The 26120-nt window shown below is 33.0% G+C and overlaps 1 protein-coding gene across 1 annotated transcript in view; it reads right to left on the reverse strand.

Annotated features, from left to right (window-relative positions):
• RAB8B (RAB8B, member RAS oncogene family) overlaps positions 1–26120 on the reverse strand; it is a 66272-nt gene that overhangs the window by 3622 nt on the left and 36530 nt on the right. Inside the window, exons 2-6 of the mRNA XM_074294894.1 lie at positions 14939–14999; positions 12492–12552; positions 8974–9051; positions 6849–6938; positions 5601–5666 (exon numbers count right to left, since the gene is read on the reverse strand). Of these exons, the coding sequence (XP_074150995.1) occupies positions 5601–5666; positions 6849–6938; positions 8974–9051; positions 12492–12552; positions 14939–14999 (356 nt within the window). The remainder of the gene's footprint in view (positions 1–5600; positions 5667–6848; positions 6939–8973; positions 9052–12491; positions 12553–14938; positions 15000–26120) is intronic.

The raw sequence follows: 26120 nt of genomic DNA on the forward strand, positions 1-26120 counted from the left end.
CTCTCTCTCTATCTCTTCCTCCCTCCTTCCCTCTTATATACACACACACACACACATACACACGTAGTAGTGTCTAATGTTAGCCATCTCTAGAGTAGGAAAGAAAGGAAAAAAAAAGTTACATGATAACTTTTATATTTTAAAAGAATAGCAAGTTATTACACATAATCGATTTGAAGATTCATGTGCAATTAACTTTCCCCATTTTATTATATAAGAAACATGGTTGTATTTCTTAAATTCAGAGTAAAAAAAAAAATCTTTGATGTGTCTGCCTTCTTTCATTACAGTGAATCACAATTATTTCAAACTCTGTAACTAGAATTCTGTGATTCTCACCTTCAAAAGTTATTGTCTTAAGAATGTTTGTGGCATCCTTCTTTGTAGTGGCCAGAAACTGGAAACTGAGTGGATGCCCATCAATTGGAGAATGGCTGAATAAATTGTGGTATATGAACATTATGTAATATTATTGTTCTGTAAGACATGATCAGCAGGATGATTTCAGAAAGGCCTAGAGAGACTTTCATGAACTGATGCTGAGTGAAATGAGCAGGACCAGGATGTCGTTATATACTTCAACAACAATACTAAATGATGATCAATTCTGATGGATGTGGCCCTCTCCAACAATGAGATGAACTAAATCAGTTCCAATAGAGCAGTAATGAACTGAACCACCTATACCCATCGAAGGAACTCTGGGAGAATTCCCAATCCTCCTATTTTTTTTCTGCCTGCATTTTTAATTTCCTTCCCAGGCTAATTGTACACTATTTCAAAGTCCGATTCTTTTTGTACAGCAAAACAACTGTTTGGACATGTATACATATTTAACATGTATTGTTCTGCCTGCCATCTGGGGGAGGGAGTGGGGAAAGGAGGGGGAAAGTTGGAACAAAAGGTTTTGTAATTGTCAATGTTGAAAAATTACCCATGCATATATCTTGTAAATAAAGAGCTATAATTTAAAAAAAAAAAAGTTATTGCTTTCCTTTTTCATAATCTCTCTCACCATCTTTAACTGTTCATTTTTATTTCTAACTATTATCCAAGACCTGAAAATCTAAAAAAGAGGAAGTATACAAGAGGAGAATATTATCAATAGTGTCAAGTGTAGCACAAATCAAGCAGGATGAAGATTGAGAAAAGGCCATTCGATTTGGCAAGTAAAAGATAATTAACAACTTGGGAGAAAACAAGTTCAGTTGAAAGGTGATAACATATTGCAGAAAATTTAGAAGAGAATAAAAAGTTAGAAAGTGTAGATGGCTTTCTCAAGAAATTTAGCCATGAAGGGGAGAACATATATAGAAACATAAATACCAGAATTGTAAAATCAAAAGAGGATTATTTTATGGATATCAGAGATAGGTGGCATGTTTGTAGCCAGCAGAGGAGCCAAGAGATAGGGAGAAATTGAAGATGAGAGTGGGGAGGATAGTAGAGGAAATCTGCTGGAAAATACAGGAGGGGATGGGACCAAGGCTATATGTTATAGGAGTTGCTTTGGCAAGGAGAAAAGTTATCTCTTCATCTGAGACCATGGTAAAAGAGGAGATAGTGGATGATTTTAATAACATTATTGAATAAAGACCACAATTTTCCTCCTTTCCTACTTACTTATCCAGAAATCAATCACTGGAATTTTTTGCTCAAAGACTTACTCAGCCAGGAAAGCTAGGATCTAATCAAAGATATCAAAGAAATTCTAAGTTTAGGTAAATGGGTTGATTCCAGATCATTCTGTTTATGACTCAAACAGATCTGAGAAAATGTAGATTCTTCCTTTTGTCAGGTGGGTAATAAGGAAATTGATAAATCTTTTTGATTAAGATATGGGTTCTCATGGCTATGTACCCTAAGACCCTCTCTTTGGCCTCATGGAATAGGCTTCCTCTTAATATAATATTAATTTTGTCATTACTTATTAACAACCCAAGTTGTCTGCTACCCTCATTCCAAGGGCATATATGCATTAGGTGGATTCCATGAGAAGTCTTTGGCATTAAGAGTGTCACTGATCCTTTTATTAATAAAATGCTAACATTATTAATAAAATAATTAATTATCCAGAAACTGTGCCTTTTCAACTATCATAAGGATGATGTCTGAATGGTCCAAGGAGAAGGAGGGGAAGAGGAAAATTTAGGCCTTCACATTTTCAGTGAAGTTTTGAGGCCAGTTTTTTAGCCTGGAGGCTGCTGGAGAAAAGTACACAGAAGGCTGGAGAAGATACACTTTTGCTATATTAAGGGCTCAGTTGAGATTAGATAATGTTAAATTATATGAGCAATGTTAGCAACATTTCATGATTTCCTCTAGCTCCACTTACTAATGTGAATGGAAGCAAAGGAAATGGGTGTTAGAGTAATTCATTTTCTTACTTCCTCATTTCCCTCCTTTTATTTCACTATGAAGCTCCTTCAGAGAGGGTGTTTTTCTGATCCCCATGTGAACTTCCTGTCAGATATCTTGCTCCTGGACCTCTTGATCACAACTATCTACACTTAACAGAATTTGAATTTACTATAATTTACTAACTTCACTTTTGTTGTCAAATGGAAAAAAAAAAACTTACCTAATCCTTTTCAACTTTAGTTCTCCTTTTGCAATTGTGGACTAGGATTTACTCTTACATATAGTCTCTGATATGAGCTTCTAAGAAGCAATCCTTACCTAGTTTAGCTCTAGTATCTCTCTCTGGCCACACATTTTTGCATGAAATTATTAACAATTTAATAGCATTTTTACTCTGGGAATAGGTATGCTTTTGTAAAGATTCAATAACTATCAATGAATAAAGAACATACAAATCAATTTTTTTATCCCTAAATTCTCCTTTCGTCTTCTTTCAGTACTTGCCTATGTAATACTCTGGCTATAAAATACCTGAGATACTCTCACTGACTCAAATTGAAAATGGTCAAGATTAATTTCTTGATCCTAGCCCATGCTCACAGTGGACAACACAACCATCTCTAACGATATGCCACATAAAGAACAGACACATCTCTGGTTCAACTGTATGACAATTTTTTTTTAATACCTCATATCCATATAGCTTGTTTTCATAAAGCTGTCTTCAAGATCAATGTATTTTGCTTGTATAGAAATCATGTGCATTTTTAATGTTCAAGGATTTGATTTTTTTTTCTTCTTCTAGATTGTCCTTTATTTCATTGCATTCCAAATTAGTTATTTTTTCCTTTCACTTCTTTGGAACGATTCACCACTATGAATTCAAGTTTTTCTACTTTAATGATCATTTCAATTGCACAGACCAAACTCTTGACATTTGTTCCCCTTTAACTGATTTTAAGATGCTAATTTCTCTTTTGAACCATTCAGGAATATCTTATTGCAATTCTCCCTCTTCCTTGAAAATCCATAGAACTATGCTTCATTAGATATTAATATTTTTTTTGTGTTGTGATTTTTTTTTTTTGGAGAGACTTGCAATTTTTAAGTGTCTTGGTAACCAACTTCCTTTCTGATTTTAGGATTTTCCCTGGTAATTTGCCTGCTTATGTTCTTGGTATTTGTCTTCCTCTGTTTATCCTAAGCTCTTTGGTGATTTTCTTTTTTCCCTTATATTCCGGATCACTCACTTTCTTATCCTTTCTCTTTTGATTTTGAGTTTACTTTTGGATGGACCTCAAAACTAAATTGGCTTCCTCTTACTTCAGGGAGTTGACTTTCTAATGGCTTCTATCCCTGCCTTAAGTGATTTCTGGGAGGACAGAACTAGCAACAATTGCATGTCAATTCCAGTTTCTTCAAGCCAAGATCAGACCTAGTACACCTTCACATGCTGGCATGCTGCTGTTATTCCTGCTGGCATTCTTTAGTTCTTGACTAAATGAATTCATCGTAAGCAGAGAAAGATGAGTTCCGGACCTCATTTTCCTCTTCTTTTACCACATATGTGGGCAGAGTTGAGGTCTGATAGAACAGTAGGATGAGGAAAGGGGAAAATATTCCAGAGAAGACTACAGCAGTAGCAGGAAAGTTGCTAAATGGGTCCTGAAACACAGGTTAGTGGGTCTGGTTTTGTACCCTGATGCATGGAACATGTTTGTTAAACTCCAATCATGGAATTCTCCTATCATTACTTCTATATATATAGTTCTTTCCCTTTTTGTTTTTGTTTCTTTTGGGATACAAACCTAGTAATGGCATTGCCAGGCAAGAGGATATGCTTGATTTTATAGCTCTTTGGGCATAGTTTCAAATTACTCTTTAGAATAGTTGAATCAGTTCACAACTCCACCAACAATGTATTAATGTTTCATTTCCCCCACATTTTGTCATTTTCCTTTTCTGTCCTATTAGCCAATCTAAAAGGTATGTGTTAGTAGTTCAGAATTGTTATAATTTGCATTTCTCTAATCCATAGTGAGTTAGAGCATTTTTTTCATATAGCTATAGATAGTTGTGATTACTCCATCTGAAAATTCTTCATATCTTTTGATCATTTATCAATTGGGGAATGGCTCTTATTTTTATAAATTTGACTCATTTTTGAGAAAGGAGGCATTTATCAGAGAAACTTACTTCAAATTTTTTTCATAATTACTCTAATAAATGTATTTCCCCCTAATTATTCTCTCTCTTTTACCTTGTTCCTCTTCAAACATATTTTGCTTCTGACTGTCCTTCACCCAATCTTTCCTTTCTTTTATCACTGTTTCCCCTCTTCTCTTATACTCTTCTCCTCCTACTTTCTCTGTAGGATAAGATAAATTTCTATACCAAACTGAATATGTTATTCTCTTTTTGAACCCAATCCCCTGTAGCTGCAAACTCTGACCCTGAGAATACCATCCAGCACTCTGACCCAGATTCAGGTATGGGCAAAGAAATAAGAGTCCTGCCTCGGTGCTAGCAAAAAGATCCCTATAAAATCCTTTTGCTTGGTTGTCTGGAAGCTGCTGTGGCTGTGCCTGTCAGTCATCCCAAATCTGTTCCTATTTGTTGGGGCTAGGGCTATGCTGGTGTGGCCTGTGTTGGACTGCATACCACTCACCCTGGTGTGACAGGCCTTTCCTGCCAACTCGTCAAGCTGTCCTGGCCTGGAAAATTGTTTGATTCTATTTTTTATGGGTTCCACTACTCTAAAATTTGTTTAGAGTGATTATTTAAAGGGATTTGGAGGGGCTTAGGGTAGAGCTTAGGCAAGACCCTGTCCTTATTCTGCCATTGTGGCTCTGTACTTGATCCCTGTTTTTTTTTTCAAGATTCAACTCAAATTCAGTCTTCTCTATGAGGCCTTCCTTATTACTTTCTCCCCCATTGCTAATGTCTCTTCTTTTACTCTAAGACTTCAAACTTCATTAGATGAATGAAAAAATGAAATTATCTTCCCACCTTTAATTTAATAGAACTTAATTATCTATTGAGCAATGGCAATCTATGTGAAGGGTGAACAGTAGAAATCTCACAACAAGAGTCAATGTAAAAGTCAGTTTAAAAATATATATGAATAATGGATTGTCGATAAAAATAATTTACTAGGTTAAGAGGCAAAATGGTTAAGGAATTTGCTCTGTCACGTGCTTCTAAGTACTAAAAAAATTAATTGACCAAGAATCTCTTACCTCTTCTACATTTATACTGGATTTTGCGCTTGTCTCAAGGAATTTAATTCCATAATCGATTGCTAACTGTAAAACAAATTGAAAATATTTCTATTATATAAAAAGGTATTTATATATTCAAAGCAGGTGTGTGTGTGTGTTTGTGTGTTTGTTTGTTGCAACCTGATATGATAAGTTTCTGTTTTCTTCTAGTCCTTCTTCACAGTGGATCAGACAAAGGATGTCTATAAATAGTTCCTAAGATTTACATTTAAAGAACAAGAAGTAAGCCATCTAACTTAGAAGTCTTAAGTTATGCTAACTTCTTATTCAGACTATATTATAATCATAAATATAATAATTTGACTTAGGTATAAAAGGTAGATAATAAAATTATAACTTTTATTTTGAGAATACCTATGATATCTTCTGTTTAGCTGTAAACTAGAAATTCTTGCCATTAACTTGGTTTAATCTGTCTTAAGGACCTAAATTGGCCCTTTTGGTACAGTTTTTCAAGAGACATTATAATAGATTCATTGATGTAACAGAATCCTGCAGTATAAAAACAAGTTTAAGTACCTAAAAATGCATGCATGCCTTTATCTCTTCTAGATTAATGAAATATTTACATGAACTATATCTTATATATGTCATGTAAGTCAAGTATAAAACTAAATTATTAGAGTTAAAAATTATACCTACTAATATTTGAAACCAACTTAAAAGATATGTAAAAAAATGTTATTCTTTAAAAATGAATTCCCAAGTACTTGAGCTAAGCAAACATGAAATTATGAAAATTCTAACAAACAGCATGAAAAATTATTAAACTTTTGAATCAAAGCTTGAAGAAAAGGCTGACTATATAGTGATCTGTGACTATTGCACAATTAAAACTTTCTTATAAAAATTATGTATAGAGAATTAGCTGTTATTAAAACTTCACTGACACTGATTACCCCATATCTTCCTCAAAGTTTCTGGGTATATTTACATAACAAACTTGGAGACAGGACTTTTAATGCTGTACAAAGTTTAAAAAGCTTTTTTCATAGACAATAACACATTTCTCAGTAGCCTCAAATGCTCACCACTAATTTACATCTTTTTAATATATAATATTTCTTAGGTGAATATACTTTAAAGAACTATAAAACAGATACATACTCAAGATTGTGACTGAAAGCTAATTTTTTTAAAATTACAGATGATGTTTGCTTATGTCAGAGAAAATTTCAATTATTTTGATATTCAATCAAAATTTACCTTCTCTCCTCTTTCTTTTGATACTTGTCGTTTGTCATTCATATCACTTTTGTTGCCCAGGATCATTCTTTCAACATCTGAAGAGGCATGCTACAAAGGAGAAAGAAAACTTTGTAAAGAGATATTTAGGAAAGTAACAATTACTTAACAAATTCTACATTTTGTCAGAAATATGTACACATATTATAATAAATAAAACCAAATATTTATTTGATGTAAAGCCTTATCCTTAAAAAGAAAAAAATAAATGAGATAGAGAAAGCCACAAGACTTTAGAAAGCCTGAGCAAAGATTTGCTTTCTTTCATCCTGGGATCTGGCATGAACGAGTTAAAATGAAACTTATCTAATAATAAAGTGTTCACTTTTTGAATTATTATTATCAATAATAAAATCTGGAACAAAATAGTAGGAAAAGACATCTTAAATCCAGAAATATTGTAGAACTTAAAGTCTTTGAAGATTGATATGAAGATGGCTAAAAATTACATAATGATAGTATCTTTTTATAAAAGTCAAAGAGAAAAAGAATTGTCAAATTTTTAAAAATATGAAATGAACCCTAAAGTAAACTACCACTGTTATATTTTCAAGGCTAAGGATTCCCAAGAATAAAAAAAAAAAAAAATGTGATAAAGAGTAATGTGATTTAGTGAGAAGAATATTGTATTGAGAGTTAACTTGAGTTCTTAAGTCTTTCCAAGTTGATTTTCTTTACAATATTATCATTATATAACTTGTTCTCTTGTCTCTTTTCATTTGACTCTTTTTCAGTTCACGCAAGTGTTTCTCTGAAACCAGCTCCATTATTTCTTAAAACACAATAGTTTTGTATAACATTTATATAGCATAACTTATTCACAGCCATTCCTCAATTGTTGGAACTCTCCAATTTCTAAGTCTTTGCTACCACAAAATGAGTTAGAAATATTATTTGTATATTCTTAGTTTGTTTTGCTTAAAACTAAGCCCTTTCTAAATCTACCTACCCTCGAATTTCTCCTTATCTGTTCTCCTACTTCTCATTATTTCTGTATTAAGTAAAATGTATTTCTTTACCCAATTGTGTGTATGTGTGTGTATGTATGAACTTTGATCAGTTTAGTTGAGAGTGAAGTGCAAGTGCCAGATATTTTCCCATCTTTTTTTCTTTGTATGTTGGATTTGGGTCGTGTGGCCTTGATGCAAACCCTTCTCTTAGCTGGAATGCTTCATATATTTGCTCCTTGCCAGATTTCTCTAGTTTTCTTCCTTTGCTGACTTGTGCTGGAAAAAGTAACTCATTCACTCATTTTTTTCTTGAATCTCCAATCACAATTGAATCAGGCACATGTTCTAGATCTGTTTGGAAGGGATTTTGGGGAGAGAGGGAAATGATGCTGGAGGGGGTGGGAAAGGAAACTCACTGTACTTCTTCATGATATTCCTTGGATTAGATCTTTTTTAAGGTCTAATTTCATGAAATCCTCTTACTTCAATTTTTTGTTTTAAAAATGTAAATGACTTGCATTCACACATAATGTACCAGAAATCTTCTTCCAATGTTGACTTATTAAAGCTTTAACAATTAATATTAATAATTTAATAATGAAAGCTTTATTAACAGCTCAACACGGCACTAAGATTTCCAGGATAATCTGGTTAGTACCTCCTCCCCAATAGCCCAGTAAGATAAGTACTACAGATAACAACCTTACCATTGAAATTCAGAGGGGTAGACCAATTTTCTCAAGGTTACCCAGCCAGTAAACAACCTAATCCTCCTTCTCAATCCAGTGTTCTTACTCTATTATACTGAACAATTTTGTTTGGAGGTCCAAATCAAATCAAATCTCCATAGTTCAGTACCATTTTTGAGAATTCAGTTTCAGTCAAGATTAAGTTTACTGTTAATGAAAAAAGCCAGATTGATTATACTAGAAATTCAAATCTTCCATAATTTTATAGAGTCATGGAAGTAGTATCTGGATCCTACCAAATCAAGCTTCACATATCTCAGCAAACTGATCTAACTTCTACATAGACAAAAAGAAGCTTCAGCCCATCAGGAAAAGTTATTTCAAAGATCATCATTCATTATGCCCCTCCCCTGTTTTCCCATTAAACAAAAAAATTTTCCCAAATACCTCTTCAATGTTTCTTATCCAGTTTTTAATATTTTCAAAAGATTTTTCATTAGTGATGTCATATACCAACATAATTCCCTAAGAAAGAAAAAAAGTTGATTATTTTTTACATGATACATCATTTTTACTTATGAGTCTTTCCTAAAAGCACCCTATAAAGATGCTATGAAACTTTGATCATAAGTAAGCTTTAAATAGTAATTATAAGGAGTCACATCAGTTTTAAGTAGAAATAATCATTCTATTTTGTCTCCTATGATACAAATCAGAATTAAGTTATCACTGAACGAGTATTTTTAAAAATTCAATTTATTTTATTTTTAGATCCTAATTCTTTCCTAATTCTCAACTGAGAAACCACAACACAATCTATAACAAACCTGTATAATCAAGCAAAATAAATTTCTAGGTTGGCTATATAAAAAATAATAAAACAAAATAACCCCTTAAACCCAATCGTGAATTTTAAATCCTTCACCTTTCTATCTGGAAATGGGTAAAATGTTTTATTATAAGTCCTCTGGAACTGTGGTTGTTTATAATGCTAAAACAGTTCAAAAGTCTTTGAAAAAGATGGTACAATGTTCTTTCAATATTATGATTACTGTATAAACTGTTTTCTTGGTTCTGTTCATTTCATTCTGTACCAGTTCATATAAGTTTTTCCAGATTTCTATGAAACCATCTCTTTAATAATTTCTTACAGCATAATTGTATTACACACATTCATATACCATAACTTGTTCAGCCATTCCCCCAAATAAAGAACATTGCCTCAATTTCCAATTCTTAACCACTAAAAATAGAGCTGTTAGAAATACTTAAATATATGGATCCTTTTTTTCTTTGATTTCTTTAGGATAGGAACCTAATAATGATATGATTGAGTAAAAGTTCCAAACTATTTTCCAGAATGGCTGGACTAGTATTGAAAAAAGTATTAGAATTAAAAGCATTCCTAATTGATAAATAGTCAAAGGATATAAACAGACAATTTTCAGGTGAAAAACTTAAAGTCATCAATAGTCACATGAAAAAATGCTCTAAATCACCATTACAAAAATGCAAATTAAAACAATTTTGAGATACCACTGCACTCCTCTCAGATTGGCTAAGATGACAGGAAAAGATAATAACAAATGTTGAAGGGATTGTGGAAAAACTGAGATTTTGATGAATGTTGGTAGAATAGTAAAATGAGCCAATCATTTTTGAAAGCAGTTTGGAACTATGCCCAAAGGGCTTATAAAACTGTGAACCTCTGAACCAGCAGTGCCACTACAGGATCTATATCCCAAAGAAATCATAAAGGAGGGAAAATCATAAACACATGTACAAAAATATTTGTAGCAGCTCTTTTTGTGGTAGCAAAGAATTGAAAAATAAGTAGATGCTCATCAATTGGGGAATGGCTGAATAAATTATGGTATATGAAAGTAATGGAATATTATTATTCTATAAAAAATGATGAACAAGATGATTTTAGAAAGGCCTAGAAAGATCTACATCAAAGATTACATAGTAACAGCAAGATTGTGGGATGACCAACTATGACAAATGTGATTCTTCTCAGCGGTTCAATGACCAAAGGCAATCTCAATAAAATTGGGATGGAGAACACCATTTGCATACAGAGAGAAAACTATGGAAATAATGTAAATCAACACTTCCTATGTTCACTTCCCCCCCCCTTTTTTTTCTGTTTTTTTTTCTCTTGTGGTTTTTCCCTTTTGTTCTTGACTTTTCCCCAACATGATTCATAAGGAAGTATGCAAAAATAAAAAATTAATGCACATGCATAAGCAAATAAATAAATAATTTTAAAATGTTAAAAGTAGTAACATAGTGGATACAGTACCAGCCCTGAAGTCAGGAGGACCTGAGTTCAAATCTGGTCTATGACACTTAAGACTTCCTAGCTGTGTGACCCTGGGCAAGTCACTTAATCCCAACTGCCTCAGCAAAAAAAAAAAGAAAAGAAAAGAAAAGAAAAGAATAGGAAAAATGAGAAATACACCTTCTACCCTGAAATATTTTATATTCTGGACTGTATACTTCAATAGAATTATACAACAAATATACTGTATTTTAAATATGTATGATTTACCTAGATTATTCTTGAAATTTTGACCAGCCTGCTTTAGAAGAAATCATTTAAAAGTAATCTGGTTTCACTCTTACACAGGAGCAGTATACAAAGCAATTTCTTTTTGCTTTTACTCCCTCCCTCCTCCCCTCCCTCCCAGGCAGTTGGGGTTAAGTGACTTGCCTAGGGGTTACACAGCCAGGAAGTGTTAAGTGTGTGAAGCCACATTTGAACTCAGGTTCTCCTGACTTCAGGGCTGGTGCCTTATTCACTGCGCCACTGAGCTGCTCCTCAGTTTTCTTTGTATCCTGAGAGCTCTCATACACCTCCCCTGACCTTATAGTCTCTTAGTAAATGTTCTTTTATTTGAAGCCATAAATCCCATTTTCAGAATTTCTAAAGCACTTAAATGCCATAATAAAAAAGTCTCTGCATTTAAAAAAAGACAAACCAGCAAAACCAATATACTTCATCTTAATATTATGTTTCAAGTTGAAGACAATGGGGAGGTTAACACCTGGTTCCAAAATCTAGACTTTCTTCTAACACATTAAGACTTCAATTTAACAAAAAATGAATCAAAAACATGGAAGTTCAGGCAATTTGTCTAAAGCTGAAAGGCTGTGATAACAATTGGATATTCCTATTTCTCACCTTACCAACAAGCCATTTGAACTTTAATTTCTCTTTATAGGGATGTACCTTAAAACATTCAAGGTCAAGTTGATATTAAAGCCCTAAAGTACATTTGACCATATTTAAATTTGTATTACAACTCAAGATTTAAATGTGAGACTTCCTGATTGTAGGTCTGAAAGCCAGAAATAAGCCATGGTGACTAAAACTGAACTCATACTTCAGGCTAGCCTTTCTCCCAAGCTACCAGAGAAAATAACTTAAAGGTAAGGGATCAAAGAGGGACTATGTCAAGAAGTAACAAAGAAGGATGTGGTGGGCTATGGATATATATATGCACAGTATCTCCACTGGATTCCGAGCTTCATAGAGCTATAAACCTTCCAGTCACCTATTTCCTCACCAGTTAAAAGGCTACCAAAGAAACCCAGCAGAAGTGAGCCACAGGAAAGGGATGATAGTAGAGTGGATATAGAAAAAGATAAAAGGTGACTTAGTGACAGAAGGTTGTGACTAAAGGAGGCACAAGAAAAAGGTGAGCATAGTGGATAGTTCTAAGGCCTGTCATATGTTAAAATATAAGACAATCTCAGAACCTGTAAGCATGTGATTATAACTAAAAAGTAATAATAGCAAAGAGCATGGGAAAAAAAAAGCGATTTTAGTTCTATTTTTCTTCATCAAGAAACATGACAACTTTAATTTAGATTCTAACTTGAATCCTATAATCTTGAAAAAGGAATAACTATTGTTTTACTTTCACCTGAATAGTCAGAAAACCTTACTATTTACTCACCATGGCTCCTCTGTAATATGCTGTTGTAATTGTTCGGAATCTTTCCTGGCCAGCTGTATCCCTAAAATTTAAAACAATAATATTAAAATGTCATAATTGTTGAAGAACTACAAATTATGAGTGACCTCATGCTGGATAGTAAATGCAATATTTTCTTAAGGAAGAAGAAAAGGAAAGACTAAAATTAGGAGGTGCTAGCAGTTACAGAACCTGACAGGAAATCACAAAGACATCTATAAAAACCATGCATCTCAGGCATCCAGAGAGCAAGAGAAAAATAGGTGAACTCTATTAGAAACTAGAATATAATGCCATTCCAAACTTGTAGGAGGATGTAATTCCTGATTCTGAAAGGTTATAAAAATCTTTTTCTAACAAAGATTTAACAAAAGAAATTTTATTTTAATATAGATTTCTTTACAAAATAATCAAGTGAGCTGAAATAATGCAGAAATTACTCAGTAAAATGTACTATGTAGGGTTTGTTGTCTAATTTTGTAAGTAATAGAGTCTATTATTAAACTGATATCAGAGTCTAATATATCCTTTAGTAATCCTTCTAAAAATCCTTCTACAAAGTAATCCTTCTTAAAAAAAAATCTTCTAAAATCAAACATAAACTCTAAGCTATTTAAACTTATTTATTTTTATGTAGGTATTATATCATAAGCACTAGCTCCATGTAATGAATAAGCTCTAAATTTGTTATATTTACCAGGAAACATACATAGAGTGAGAAGGCAGATTTTCTTGATGTTTGGGAAAGTCAGTGTCCTAAAATTTGCGTCTTACATCTAGAAATAACTTATTTCCTGGATTCAGAGAAACTAAGTAGCATTAAAATTAGTAGACAAGAGACATGCACAAATAAATACAACCCAAAACAAAAAGAAAACCACAGAGTGGAACTAAATAAGGTCTACACACCTCAGGGAAAATTGGGTAAATCTATTAGAAAACTGAAACATCTGTTTTGATCCATGAAAAAACAAATTAGAATAGTTTCTTCATTGTCCATAAGAAATGAGAGGCTGAGATTTAAATATAGAACTAGTTGTTACTAGAAGTGATAAATGAATAAAATCAAAATCATTTTGCTCATTCTAAGAATATCAGCAGAGAACAATCTTGGAAATGTAATCCAACTTTCTAATTTATGATTATCTTCTCATTAACAAGTTCTTAAAGATTACTGCACTCATGTTTCCTTGTTCCCAAACCCAAAATTATAAGTATGTGGGATCAAGAATTCTCTCTTCTAAAACATACAGGAAACATCATTAGGATAGAACATAAAGGTAATAGAACTCATCATGTTAAAATCAAGAATTAAATGTTTGAAGGTTCAAAGAATGATGATATATTCAATACTTTTTATGCCACAGTAAGAATGTATCAAAAACAATAGGAAGTAAATTATTAAAGGAAAAACCTGTGTTGTTAATGCTGTGTTCCAATGAAGACAGCATGATCTGATGGAAAAACTCTTTGTTTGAGAGTCAGGAAACCTGACTCTATCACTAGCTGGTATGTGACCTTGAGCAATATACCCTTTCTGGAATCAATTTTCTTTATGTACAAATTAAACTAGCTATGTCTAAGTTCTCTTTCAGCTCTAATATTTATGATTAAATGAAAACAGGGACAACTGATTTCTGCCCTCAAGAAAAAACCATTTAATTTGTTAATTTATAAAAACCATCTTGTTTAATTGTTTGGATGAATCCATGGCTGTCAGTGTAATAGTGCAGACTGCAATCCAGCTATGCTTTCTCATCCTTCAAGATTCTCAGCCATATTCTCCTACAAGTACTCCACAAAAGGTCCACCTAAAATATGAGGATTCTTTCTCTAGATTTATTTACATTATATGGGTACCAATATAGCACTTAGATTATCTCTCTATTGACTTTCTTTTTGTTACATTACTGGTCCCATTTCCCTAAATATTTTACTGTATTTTTACTCAGTCTACTTTTGTAAAATCTTTTTCATTACTGATTTTACACAGGCCCAACCTGCATCTTTTCATTGCCCTTTGGATCTGAAACTTTAATTCTTTCAAGAAAGTATTATTCCTGTTTCAAAGTCTTATAGAACTATTAGGTCACCAATAGAATGTTGGTGTTCCAAGGAGAAGTCTGGGGTCATCAAAAATGGAGATATTTCCATCATAAAATTATCTAGTTTCAGTGCTTCAGCTTATTACTACTTGCTATGTGGGTGGGATGTGTAGACATCCATAAAGGTTTAAAAAAAAAAAAAAAGAAAGAAAAAAAGAATTATTTTCCATATTTGAAAGCCTTTGTTTTCATTGAACTCACAATACAGGGTTCAGTACTTTTCTTAGTTTTCTTTAACACTATCTGACAAAATTAAAATGCTTTTGACATTATAGTGTATTGTTCATAATCTTAATGAAAGGGGTGCATTTGTAGCTGACTTACCATATCTGCAATTTGATTTTCTTTCCATCAAGCTCTATTGTTCTTATTTTAAAGTCAATTCCTGTTAAAAAACAAACAAACAAACATATATATACATATATTTATATGTGTGTGCGTATGCATATATTTGTGGTTAACTTTCAAGAAAAAACAAAGATTTCAATTGAATTAGTATTCTCCAACACACTAGAAAATGTGTACGCAAAGAGGGTGTGAATGGTATGTTTTCTTTGAAAGATATAATTCATGTTAAAGAAAGGAATGTCAACCACTTTGCAAAGAATTCCAGCACACATAAAATTTGATATATTAGAGACTTTAGTATATCTAGATAAATGCAACACATGTAAAAAATCCCATAATTTGAGATTTCATAACATTCTGTTTCTAAAACAGATGCCAACGTTAGCTTAAATTCTTGATTTTTGTTTCCCTCATAAAAGAAGTAGAACTCTCCAAGAAGTTCCCTTTCTCTTTTCTGATCTGAGGACTTAAGCTCTCTAACTAGAAAATAAATTCCCTAAAGGCAAGAGCCATGTCTTTTAAATTTTTTTTTTTTGTTTCTTTCACCCCCTAACAGTAATATACTGTATATAATTAAAAATAATAATAATAATAATGAATAATAATAAGTCCAGAAAGCTTTTTAAAAAATTCAAGTCCATATTGAAATAATGCTAGTACATACTGTATCAATATTTCTATGTATCATCACAAATAGCCTTCATGCAAGACTCTTAACTACCTAAACTAATTTACCTGCATTGGGCCCAAAGACAAAGAGACAATGTGGGAAAGTTATCAAGGACTTGGGCATCTTAATCTCCCTATTTTGACTACTAATGCTTAACACTTTGTTTCAGTCACAAATGCAAATACTTTACAGTGTCAGATTATTTTCTTAAAGTACTGTTTATTTATTATAAGTAAATTATGCTTTAAGGCACCAGTTAGTAAATATGATTGAGTAGTGATTTATTAAATCCTTGCCATTTCTCTATACAATGTTATTGTGATAGTTGTACATTGCTATATCACATTCTTTAAACTGATTCTAGAGGCAATTTCACTTTTATATTTGGCCTCCACATAAGACTATACTAATACTTTGAAAAAAATGAAAGAATGGGAACTCTGATCAATATAGTAACCAATCACAATTCCAGAGCACTCGCAATGACGCATGCTATCCACCTCCTGACTCAGAAAAGAAACTGAAATTTATTTTTTTCTATTCTTTTTCAGTTTGATTAATATGGGAATTTATTTTGTATGACTTTGTTTGTGTGTGTGTGTGTGTGTGTGTGTGTGTGTGTGTGTGTGTGTGAGAGAGAGAGAGAGAGAGAGAGAGAGAGAGAGAGAGAGAGAGAGAGATAAGTTTTGTTTTCCTTGTCTTCTTAATTAGTGAGGAAGGGAAGGAAATATTGAAGAGGAGAGAATTCAGAACAGAAACAAAACAAATTGAATTTAAAGAAAAAAAAAACAAAAATTGGGATTAAAAATATTAAAAGCTAAAAAAAAAAAAAGAATTTTAAGTAAGGAGAATATCTTAGAACTGAAAGTAGCAAATCATTTAAGTAACAGCCTCCAACAAAAATAGAATGTATCAACTAAAAATAAATGATTCCATTAGAAAGCAAGAGATATTGAAACAAAATTAAACTGATAAATAGAAGAAAATGTAAAATACATATAAAAAAAAAGTGACTTGGGGGAAAAAAAGCTCCAGATGAGAGAAACTAAGAATCAATGGACTCCCTGAAAATTACAAATCAATTAAGTATTTATTAAGCTATTTTTTCAATTCATAAATGTTTATTAGACAATTTACCTTAAAAACTAGAAAACTACTTGAGTCTATTAATCTTCTAAACAGAGGATTTCCTTGTTTATACTTTCTACATAAGGGACAGATATGACTTTCATCTAAGCTGAGAATCTTCAGAAACTTCATTTAAAATCTGTCTTTATGATCCATTACTAGTTGGATTTTCTTATAGCAAGTCACAGAAATTATCATTGGAAAAAATAACACATCAATGGCATTTCCTCCAAAATATACTGAAACGGATTCTTTGGATCCAAGTATTGAATATGTTTCACATTTTCCATTAATTCTTAAACAAGTAAAATTTTTTTTAAATTGAAAAAATATTCCACATAAAGAATAACAAAGGTAAAGAGAACTATTGATTTAGATTTTACCAAAAATGAAACTTTCTCAAAAGAACAGAAAGTAAGCTGCATATTTTAGAAACCAATAACAAGTGGGTCTGAAATAATTATTACTTGTTTCACTGTTTTCCAAAAAGAGCTCCTCATCTTATCCCTATAAGTAGTATTTTTATACCTTTCCAAAAGCTATCAAATCAAATAATTTGCTTTGCCTAGTCAGTATGATTCAGCTATTGAGAAAAGAAACATTCTTTTAAGAATGCATAAACTAATGTCTGGAGTGGGAAAAAAAATGAAGTCATTCTACCATACAATCCAAAAAGAGAGCAGTGCCAGATGTGCAACTTACAATACTAAGGATCCTGTAGGTCTCTTGAAACAAACCAATATCACTATCAGTAAACTGCTGCAAAATTAAGCAGCACTTACAATCTACCATATCTCATATAACAGATGGGTAATTTTAACAATGTATTGCTGACTAACAAGGTTAAAATAAACAGATGGAATATAGGCAAGTAAAAGGATAACAGAAAAATCAACATAAGTAAGTGGCATAAAAGAAAGATATTTTCCAATTAAGCAATAAAAGCAACTCCCTTTTCTGTCTTTTCTTTATTTCCTCCTTTCTGCTTTCCTAATATTAATATTTGCATAGCACTAATAGTGGTAAAACACTGCATATATTAGTTCATTTTAAAATTCAAATTTCTACTACTTTAAAACCTCTAATTATTCTGATATAAATAAAATACCTCATAAAACAAAATTACAAAGTGTATAATATATATCCTAAAATACATGCATAGTTTAATAAACTTATAAAAGCTAATTAGAACTAAACAGAGAGAATTATGTCCCAAAATAATTTGAAAAACATTGTTTTCTGATTCTCAGAGTGATAAAGAATTATTCAGCACAATAGGATCATAGGAACTATACAAGCCTATTTGGCTCTGTGAAACAAACAAGTAAGATTATATGACTGGACATATGCAAAAGGAAAAATCTTTTACTTCAGTCTGAAACATTATTAATAGCTATCACTGATGGATTATACCACTGAAGTCTGGAACAAATGGTAAAAATCTTTATCAGCTATTTTCTTCCATATCCCATTGCTAATGTAAAACTATGTATTCCCATGAACACAAGTGATAACTATATGAAATATAAAAATAAATGCAGAGCCAAAATATTTTAAAGAGCTTTATATTCCTTACTGACATCCATATAATACCAAGCCAAACTACATTCTCAGGAGCCTATTTTAATAAAAAAAAAAAAAATATCCCATAGAATCATCCAATATTGCACTGACAAACACTTTTCATCCAATTGAGAGCACTATATATAGAAGTCAATTATTTCTATAGAGGTGAGAAAAGAAAGTCTGCTTTTGTAAAAAACCAAATGGCAACAAAGCAGTTCCTTCAAAGTTTTTCTTTGCTTAAAATACTGAGGTATTGTCAGCATTTATAAGAGAAGTTATGTATCCTGTTTGTTCCAACTATCCCTAAAGTTTCAGTTAAGAAAATTCTCACACTTACTTCCTTTTACCATATATTTCAAAATGTGCTATTTCCAAATAGCTGAAAAGTAGTACTAGGATCACTGATTATGTTTTAAACATTTTGAGCCTCTTGGGCAAAAAGAAACAAATTTTAAAGTATAGTATGTGACTTTAAAAAACCTCAAAGGAGTCCCCAACTTAAAAATATTTTTGAATCATACCTACATATGAACAAATTTTTCCATACCCTCTGGGTGTGCTTTTTATTTCCTAATTCAGAATATCTGAGTAATAACTGAACTATAGAGATGCCATCCCTCATCCAAACCCAGAGAGTTTGACTTTCTCTCATGCAAATACAATTTTCTGGCCTGTACTTGCCCAGGGCTATCTCTAACCTCTGTCCAACAGAGCCAACGTATCTAGATGCTCAGAATATATGTTTTTTTTTAAAAAAACAGAAATGATGTTATATACAGTGATTAAGTATAGAATTAGTATTATTGTTACTATCATTATTATATTTCATGCATATTATTAAACAGGCTTTTGAAGACTGGCCTAATACTCTATTGTGTAACATACTATACCTATTAGAAAATGTGTTTTGAGTGCCAAACCACTAACTTACAACAGACTTGAGGAAAAGTATAACCTCACCCTCAGCTGGAGAGCTGATTATCCACTAACCTGATAATTTATAATATTTTGTTCTTCTAAGTCCATTTGTCTTACTTCACAGTTTCAATTTATGTTAGTACTAGCCAAAGAGCCTCTGAATTTATAAAGGTAATTAAAATTCAGTTAATGAGGTACTATTTACTCATAGCTAAACTAAAGCCAAGAAGGATTTATTAAGCCCTTATTATGTGCCAGGCAGTATATAGAGGAAGATTCATCTTACAAGTTCAGCTCTGGCCTCAGATACTTCCTAGCTGTGTAACGCTGAGCAAGTCATTCAAGTCTGTTTGCCTCAGTTCCTCGGATCTGTAAAATGAGCTAGAGAAAGAAATGGCAAACCAGTACAATATCTTTTTACAAGAAAACTCCCAAAGAGGATCAACAGTCAGAAACAATTGAAAACACACACACACACACACACACACACACACACACACACACACACACACACACACACACACAAAAACACAGAGCACTAGTTAAAGCATCAGAGATACAAAGAAAGGTTAAAAAATAAGTCCAATGCTCCAGGAACTAACATAGAGACAGTGTACAAGCAAATATATACAAATTATACACAAAACAAATTGGATATAACCTTAGGGAAAGATTTTAGCATTAAGAAAGACTAGGAAATTCTTTTTGAAAAAAGGGAAATTTTAGAAGAGACTTTAAGAAAGCCACACTAATGACAAGAGAGAGAAGTACAATTTCAGTTAAAAATGTGGAAGGAAGAAGATTGAAAATAAAGATTTTTGTAATTAATGTATTATAATCTTCTGCAACTAATACTATTATTAATAAAAAGGAAAAGGGTAACTTGAGTTCTCCTTACTGAACTGAATCCAGAATTTAAACAACTCAATACTATGTTGGATTTCCTATCACACCCAGAAAGATCCTGAAAGATGTTGCTTTGCAGATTTTCCATTTCCTCTTCATTCTGTAAGAAAAGACCCTATTCTTAGGACTCATTATAACCATGTTGTGGGAGTTTTTGTAATAGTTGTTATTTTTAAAAATTGAATGCAGTGGGGAAAAAATAAATCTAACTTCTTCCATAGAGGTGAGAGGGAGTTGTTTCAGCTCATTCAAAGGGCAATATGTATCTAAAAACACATACACATGAACACAAGCAAGCACACATGAATGAAAAAAATCTGTCATGTTACAACATCATATACTTAAATATACTTACTTACACAGATCTTTACTTAATAAGAATTTCCATGAACTAACTTAGCAATACTCTAATTGCAATTGCAGGATAAAAACATGAAAAAAACCCCAACAATAAACCACGTATTCACATGATAACTATATTAGACAACAAGTAATTTTAACAATATAGTGAGAATCAAGCCTGTGGCAAGATTTTCACAATGAGTAGTTACAATTTTTGGGTGCTGAGGTTGGGCGGAAGATAGTCATTCTATCAGGAAGCATATCTATCAGTGATGCAAACTAGTTAAGAAATATGACAATGACTATGTATTTTTCACCCTGAATAGTATGTAAGCATAGCCAGCAGGATGGAGTTTATAGAAGGAAACATCATAATGAGCATCAGGAACTGGGAAACAAAAAACAAAAACAAAACAAAACAAAACTACAACCACTGAGTTTTACTTCTTTAGAACAGCTCTATGCCAATGAGAGGAAAGCAATATAAGTTCAAGGTATCCGAAAGCCATCTGAAGTAGCCCAAAGCTTTTGCAATTCACAGGACAGAAATCTATTAGTCTTTAAAACACATAGCTTTCCACATAGATTATACAACAAAAAACCTATTTTCATTTTAGTTGCATAACAGAATTGGTTTTGTTTTGTTTTTTAGAGACAGAGTAAAAATTGATACAAGTTGTTCAAAGAGGATAAACTAAATGAAAGTTATTATACCTTAATTAACAAAGGGGATGCTTGAAGAAAATCAAGTTGACTAATGAAAAAAATTTTAAATAACATACTATGTTTCACTGTTTTAAGTAGGTCTTAATAATAGATGACATACTGGGGAATCATTTCTAAATGATTTTCTATGATACAAAACTCCTTGAAGTAATTTTGCCATATCAACAAGTAAGCATATAATTATCTCTCCCAACATTTAGAGTAATAAACAAATAGCTTTTTGTCTGTCACAAACAAAAATGGTGGCTGTGATTTTTTTCACTGCTTAGAAAGCCTGATTTTTAGCTCTTTGAATTTGAGATGCCATATTAAAAAACATGCACAGGAACAAATAACAAAACATCCTCCTCCACTCCTGCCATATATGCCTTTCTAAGCTCTCAATAAAAATAAACAAATCTAAAATTACTTCTGAATCCCATAGTATTAGAATATTGCATTATAAGGTAGATAAAATTAATTTTCAAAAATTGAGCTAGTGAATTTAAGGTTATGAAATCCACTGGAGATAAATGAAAAATCTCACATTTAGTGAAATCAACTTCACAAAGGGGAAAGCACAGAGAAGGCATTGTTAGGAAGAAGTTTGTCTGAAAAATGGAAGGGGAGTTTTAGTGGACTACAAGCTCAACATAAATCAGAAATGGGTTGTGACAGCTCAAAAGACCTAATATGATTTTGGTCTACATAAGGAGAAGCATTAATTCATAGGAATCATAAATTGAAAGTTACCCCTTCCTCTTAGATGAGACCACATTGGGAATTCTGTGTTTCGGTTTGGATTTCATTAGTTTAAAAAGGATATAAATTAAAAGGAATTCAGGAGAATAATTCAATGATAAAGGTCTTGAAACCATATGTTATGAAGATATGATAAAAGAACAGGTATTTTTAACCTAGGGAAAACAGAACAATTGTCATGTGAAAGATGTCACGGAGGCAGCATGATGTGGTGAACAAGACACCAGACTTAAGAGTATGAAAGATGTGGGGTCAAACAAAATTCATACACTTAGGAGTTGTGGAACCTTGAGCAAATCACTTATCCTTTTTGTGCTGCACTTTGCTCAACTGTAAAATGTAAACTGTAAAATGAGGGAGACTCAATGGCCTCTGGGATTCCCTCCAATTTTGATCCTATTTTAGTAGCATCTCTTTTAATGGATTACATGTGTTCCATTTGACTCTAGGGGCAAAACCAGGACAGTGGGTAGAACTTGGAAAGCAGCAAAGTTAGGCTTAATGTCAAGATCTTCCTAACAATTAAAGATATCCAAAAACTGAATAGGCTGCTTCATGATGTATTGTATCTCCTCTCAGGGGAGATCTTCAAGGAAGGGCTGGATAAGTATTTATTGGAAATGTTATAATAGGGATCTTTTCAAGTACTAGTTGATCTAGATGGTTGCTACTATATTCCTTACAAGTCTAAAATTCTGTTATATATACATATATGTTGTTACATATATACATTACAGATATATATGTTATATGTAACAAATATGTTATATGTATAATATAACAAATATGTTATATGTACTACATATATGTAATATGCTTTCTTTTTTGTTCAAAGGAAGAAGCTATGGCTAGATAACAAGCACATTATGATTTAAGATGTCTAGTATAGTTATCCATATTCTTTGATCTATTGGATAATGTGAATGAAACATCATAAAAGAGACCTGAAAGAACTAAAGTAGCAGTCATCGGTAAACTTCTCAAAAGCTATTTTAGTTTCCAAAACAAAACTAGAACCAGGGACATGAAAGGGGCTGAAACTCTTGAATCAATGCACTGAGGTGGGATAATCAAGCACTTGAGGCTAATTACTGATTGGACAATACTCTATAAAAATATGCTTGGAAAATGGCCCTTCCCACTATCCTGTGCTGGCCCAATCGTTTAGTGTATACAGAAAATTGTGGGAGGGATGAGGAGGTGCAGGAAGACTAGCCAGGGTCACTTCTGCAAGGTCGCAGAGATACTATGCATCCAAGACCAAGAATAAAGACTTTTGCTTATCCCGACTCCGGCTGCTTCTAAGGTATCCAGGGTGCTAACATGGTCATCACAGGGATGCAGATTACAAAGGTCTTGCTGAAAAATACAAAAGGTCTGTTTCCTCATGAAGGGTTTCAGAATAACATGTCTAGCTCCAGGTGATCTATGATTAGATTGTTTAAAGACTCAATCAACCCAGATATTAGGGTCTATTCTAAGTCATACCTAGAGATGTAGTTTGGTTCTTAATCTATGAGGTTTCCCTAGGTCCAACAAAAAGTAAATTTAAATCTCTAGATTAGTTCTAGAATTGATCTTGTTTCCCTGGAGGGTACTGTGGAGCAGCAATGACTTTAAAACACTGGGGCTGTTCTCAAAGTCATTTGTCCTTCTTAAGACTTGATATTCCATGATATCAGATATATTATTTTTAGAGCTTGGTAAACATAGAAGAGATAGTTGAGATTTTGTAAGATGACAGAATGAAATTTTGCTACAAATTTTGATACTCTGTTGTAAAATAGATAACAGAACTGTAAAATAATTAGAAAAATGGTAAAAGTAATCATATTTACTGTTTGTAATTGTTTCTTTGTTAAATATATTTTCCATTTATTTAATTTGCAAGCCTGTTACAGCAATGGTCTAGTACATACATATGTGTGTGCCTGCCATTGGGGGCTGAATCACAGACCCTTTCACTACCAAATTGCAACTTTTGGATCAACTGTAAATTTCAGGGCAGTATGACCTAATGAACTGTAAGTGTTACATGCTGACATGCTAATTAGCCAGGCCTTCCAAATCAGAAGTTGGGCCCTCCGCCAGGAACATTTTCAAACTGAGCCAGAACAGAGCCACTACCATTATAGCCCATAAACTGAATCTGACCCTATTGGCACTCCTCCCTAATCCACAGATTGCCAACTCTATAGTAAATAGTGTCATAATGACCTAAATTTATGTTCTGTCATAATTATCTATTTTAAACACCAAGATCCCACTCTACCTCTTGGTCCCTAACATAATCAAGGAATATCCACTTTTTAAGCTCTTTCTATGTTTTATGTTTTGTACTAAGCACAAGGATACAAAGGCACAAACGCTTCCTATTCTTGAGAACCCATACTAACGAGGTACATTTAAAAACTAGTTTTTGGCGGGCTTGGGGGAAAGCTCCTGCAGAGAATAGCCTCTAAGCAGAATTCTGAAAGATTCTAAGAGACAGCAGGGAGGAGGGAAACCATTCTAGGTCTGCGAGGGAGATCCAGAATGTAGAATGTGAGGAAAAGCAAGTAAAGAAGTATCGCTGTATCACAGAGTGCAGGAAGCTGAGCAAAGTGCAAAACTAGAAAGGGAGGAAGGGGCTAATTCTTGCAGAGCTTTAAATGTCAGTAAATCAGTAAAAATATATTAAGTGCCATACATCAGGGATCCAAAGGAAGCTAAATCACTGCCTTGGAGGAGCTCATAATCTAGGGGGATACTCCCTCCACTTTAAATGCTAAACAAACCTTTGAGCCTAGAGGCTTTGGGCAATTCCTACTGGCAGTTGTGTACAGAATGAATAGGAGTGAAGAGAGATTTATCAAAGGAAGTCATTTAGAAAGCTACAATAGGAATCTAAGCAGGAGGCAAGGATTTGAACTAGGGCAGTTGCTGTGTAAGTGGAGAGAGGAAGAGTAGGAGAAATAGTGTAAAAATAAAAAATGCTAAAATTTGGCAAATGATTAAGTGTGAATTAGCAACAGAGTAGAACCTAGGTTTGAAAACTAGGTGACTGGAAGGATGATGGTACCCTTGACAGTCTATAAAAGGGGAGTTTAGGGGAAAGATGAATTCTCTTTTGGGTCTTCTGAGTTTGAGATGCTTCCCGACACCCAAATTCAACATGTTTAATAGAAACTTTATGATGCAGAACTGGAGCTAAGGTGAGAGATTAGGACTGAATATACAGATACGAAAATCCACTTGTACAGAAATACCCATGAAAGCTGATAGGATCATAAAGGAGACAGCATAGAAAGAAAAGAAAAGAGGGTCCAAAGTAGAGCCTTAAGGGATACCCAAAGTTAGTGTGAGTAACATGGATAAAAGATTCGTGAAAAGATCTTTTCATCTAAAATGAGAAAAATCAGATAATAGAAAGAGAATTAAGAGAAAGCAGTGATCAAGAAGAGAGGCTAATCAATTCTCAAATGTTGCAGAAAGCTTAAGAAAGATGAGGACAAAAAGAGAACATTAGATTTGTCAATTAAAGAGACCAATTGTAACTTTGGATAAGAGCAGTTTTAGCTGAATGTTCCCACATTACAGAGGATTTAAGGAAAGGAAGAAAAGGAACTAAGTATAGATGGCTCCTTCAAGCAATTTAGTTGAGAAGGGAAGTAAATACAGGATGACAACTAGCCAGGATGATAGGATTAGATATATTTCTAGGCAGCCAAGAAGAATCAGTAGAGAGGAAAAGGCTGAAGATTATAGACAGAAGGGGAAGACTGAGCAAAATCTATGGGAAAAGGAAGAACAGGATCTCACAGAATAGGGGCACTGAGCTTGGCAAAAAGGGCCACCTCTTCAACAGTTGCAGATTCTCAGTTCTAATTAGGGGTTTTCTTCAATATCTATTTCTTCACACATCCCTCCCCCAATATACACCTATCATACTTGTTTCTATCTCAGTGTTTTATTTACATAGTTCTCTCTGTGAGGATAATACTCTGTCTGACTCTATTAAAATTCTATTTAGGGGGAGTTAGGTGGCACAGCGATTGTTGTTTGTCCTTTGCTCTGACATGCAAGTGAATTGGATTGAAGTGAGGGAGAGTTCACCTGCCTCACTTTCCCCTCTAGAGCCATCTGGATCTAGTGATCAGATATAGATCAAAATGACAGAAG

The sequence above is a fragment of the Sminthopsis crassicaudata genome, chromosome 2 (genome assembly GCF_048593235.1).
Source record: "Sminthopsis crassicaudata isolate SCR6 chromosome 2, ASM4859323v1, whole genome shotgun sequence".
Lineage (NCBI taxonomy): Eukaryota > Metazoa > Chordata > Mammalia > Dasyuromorphia > Dasyuridae > Sminthopsis > Sminthopsis crassicaudata.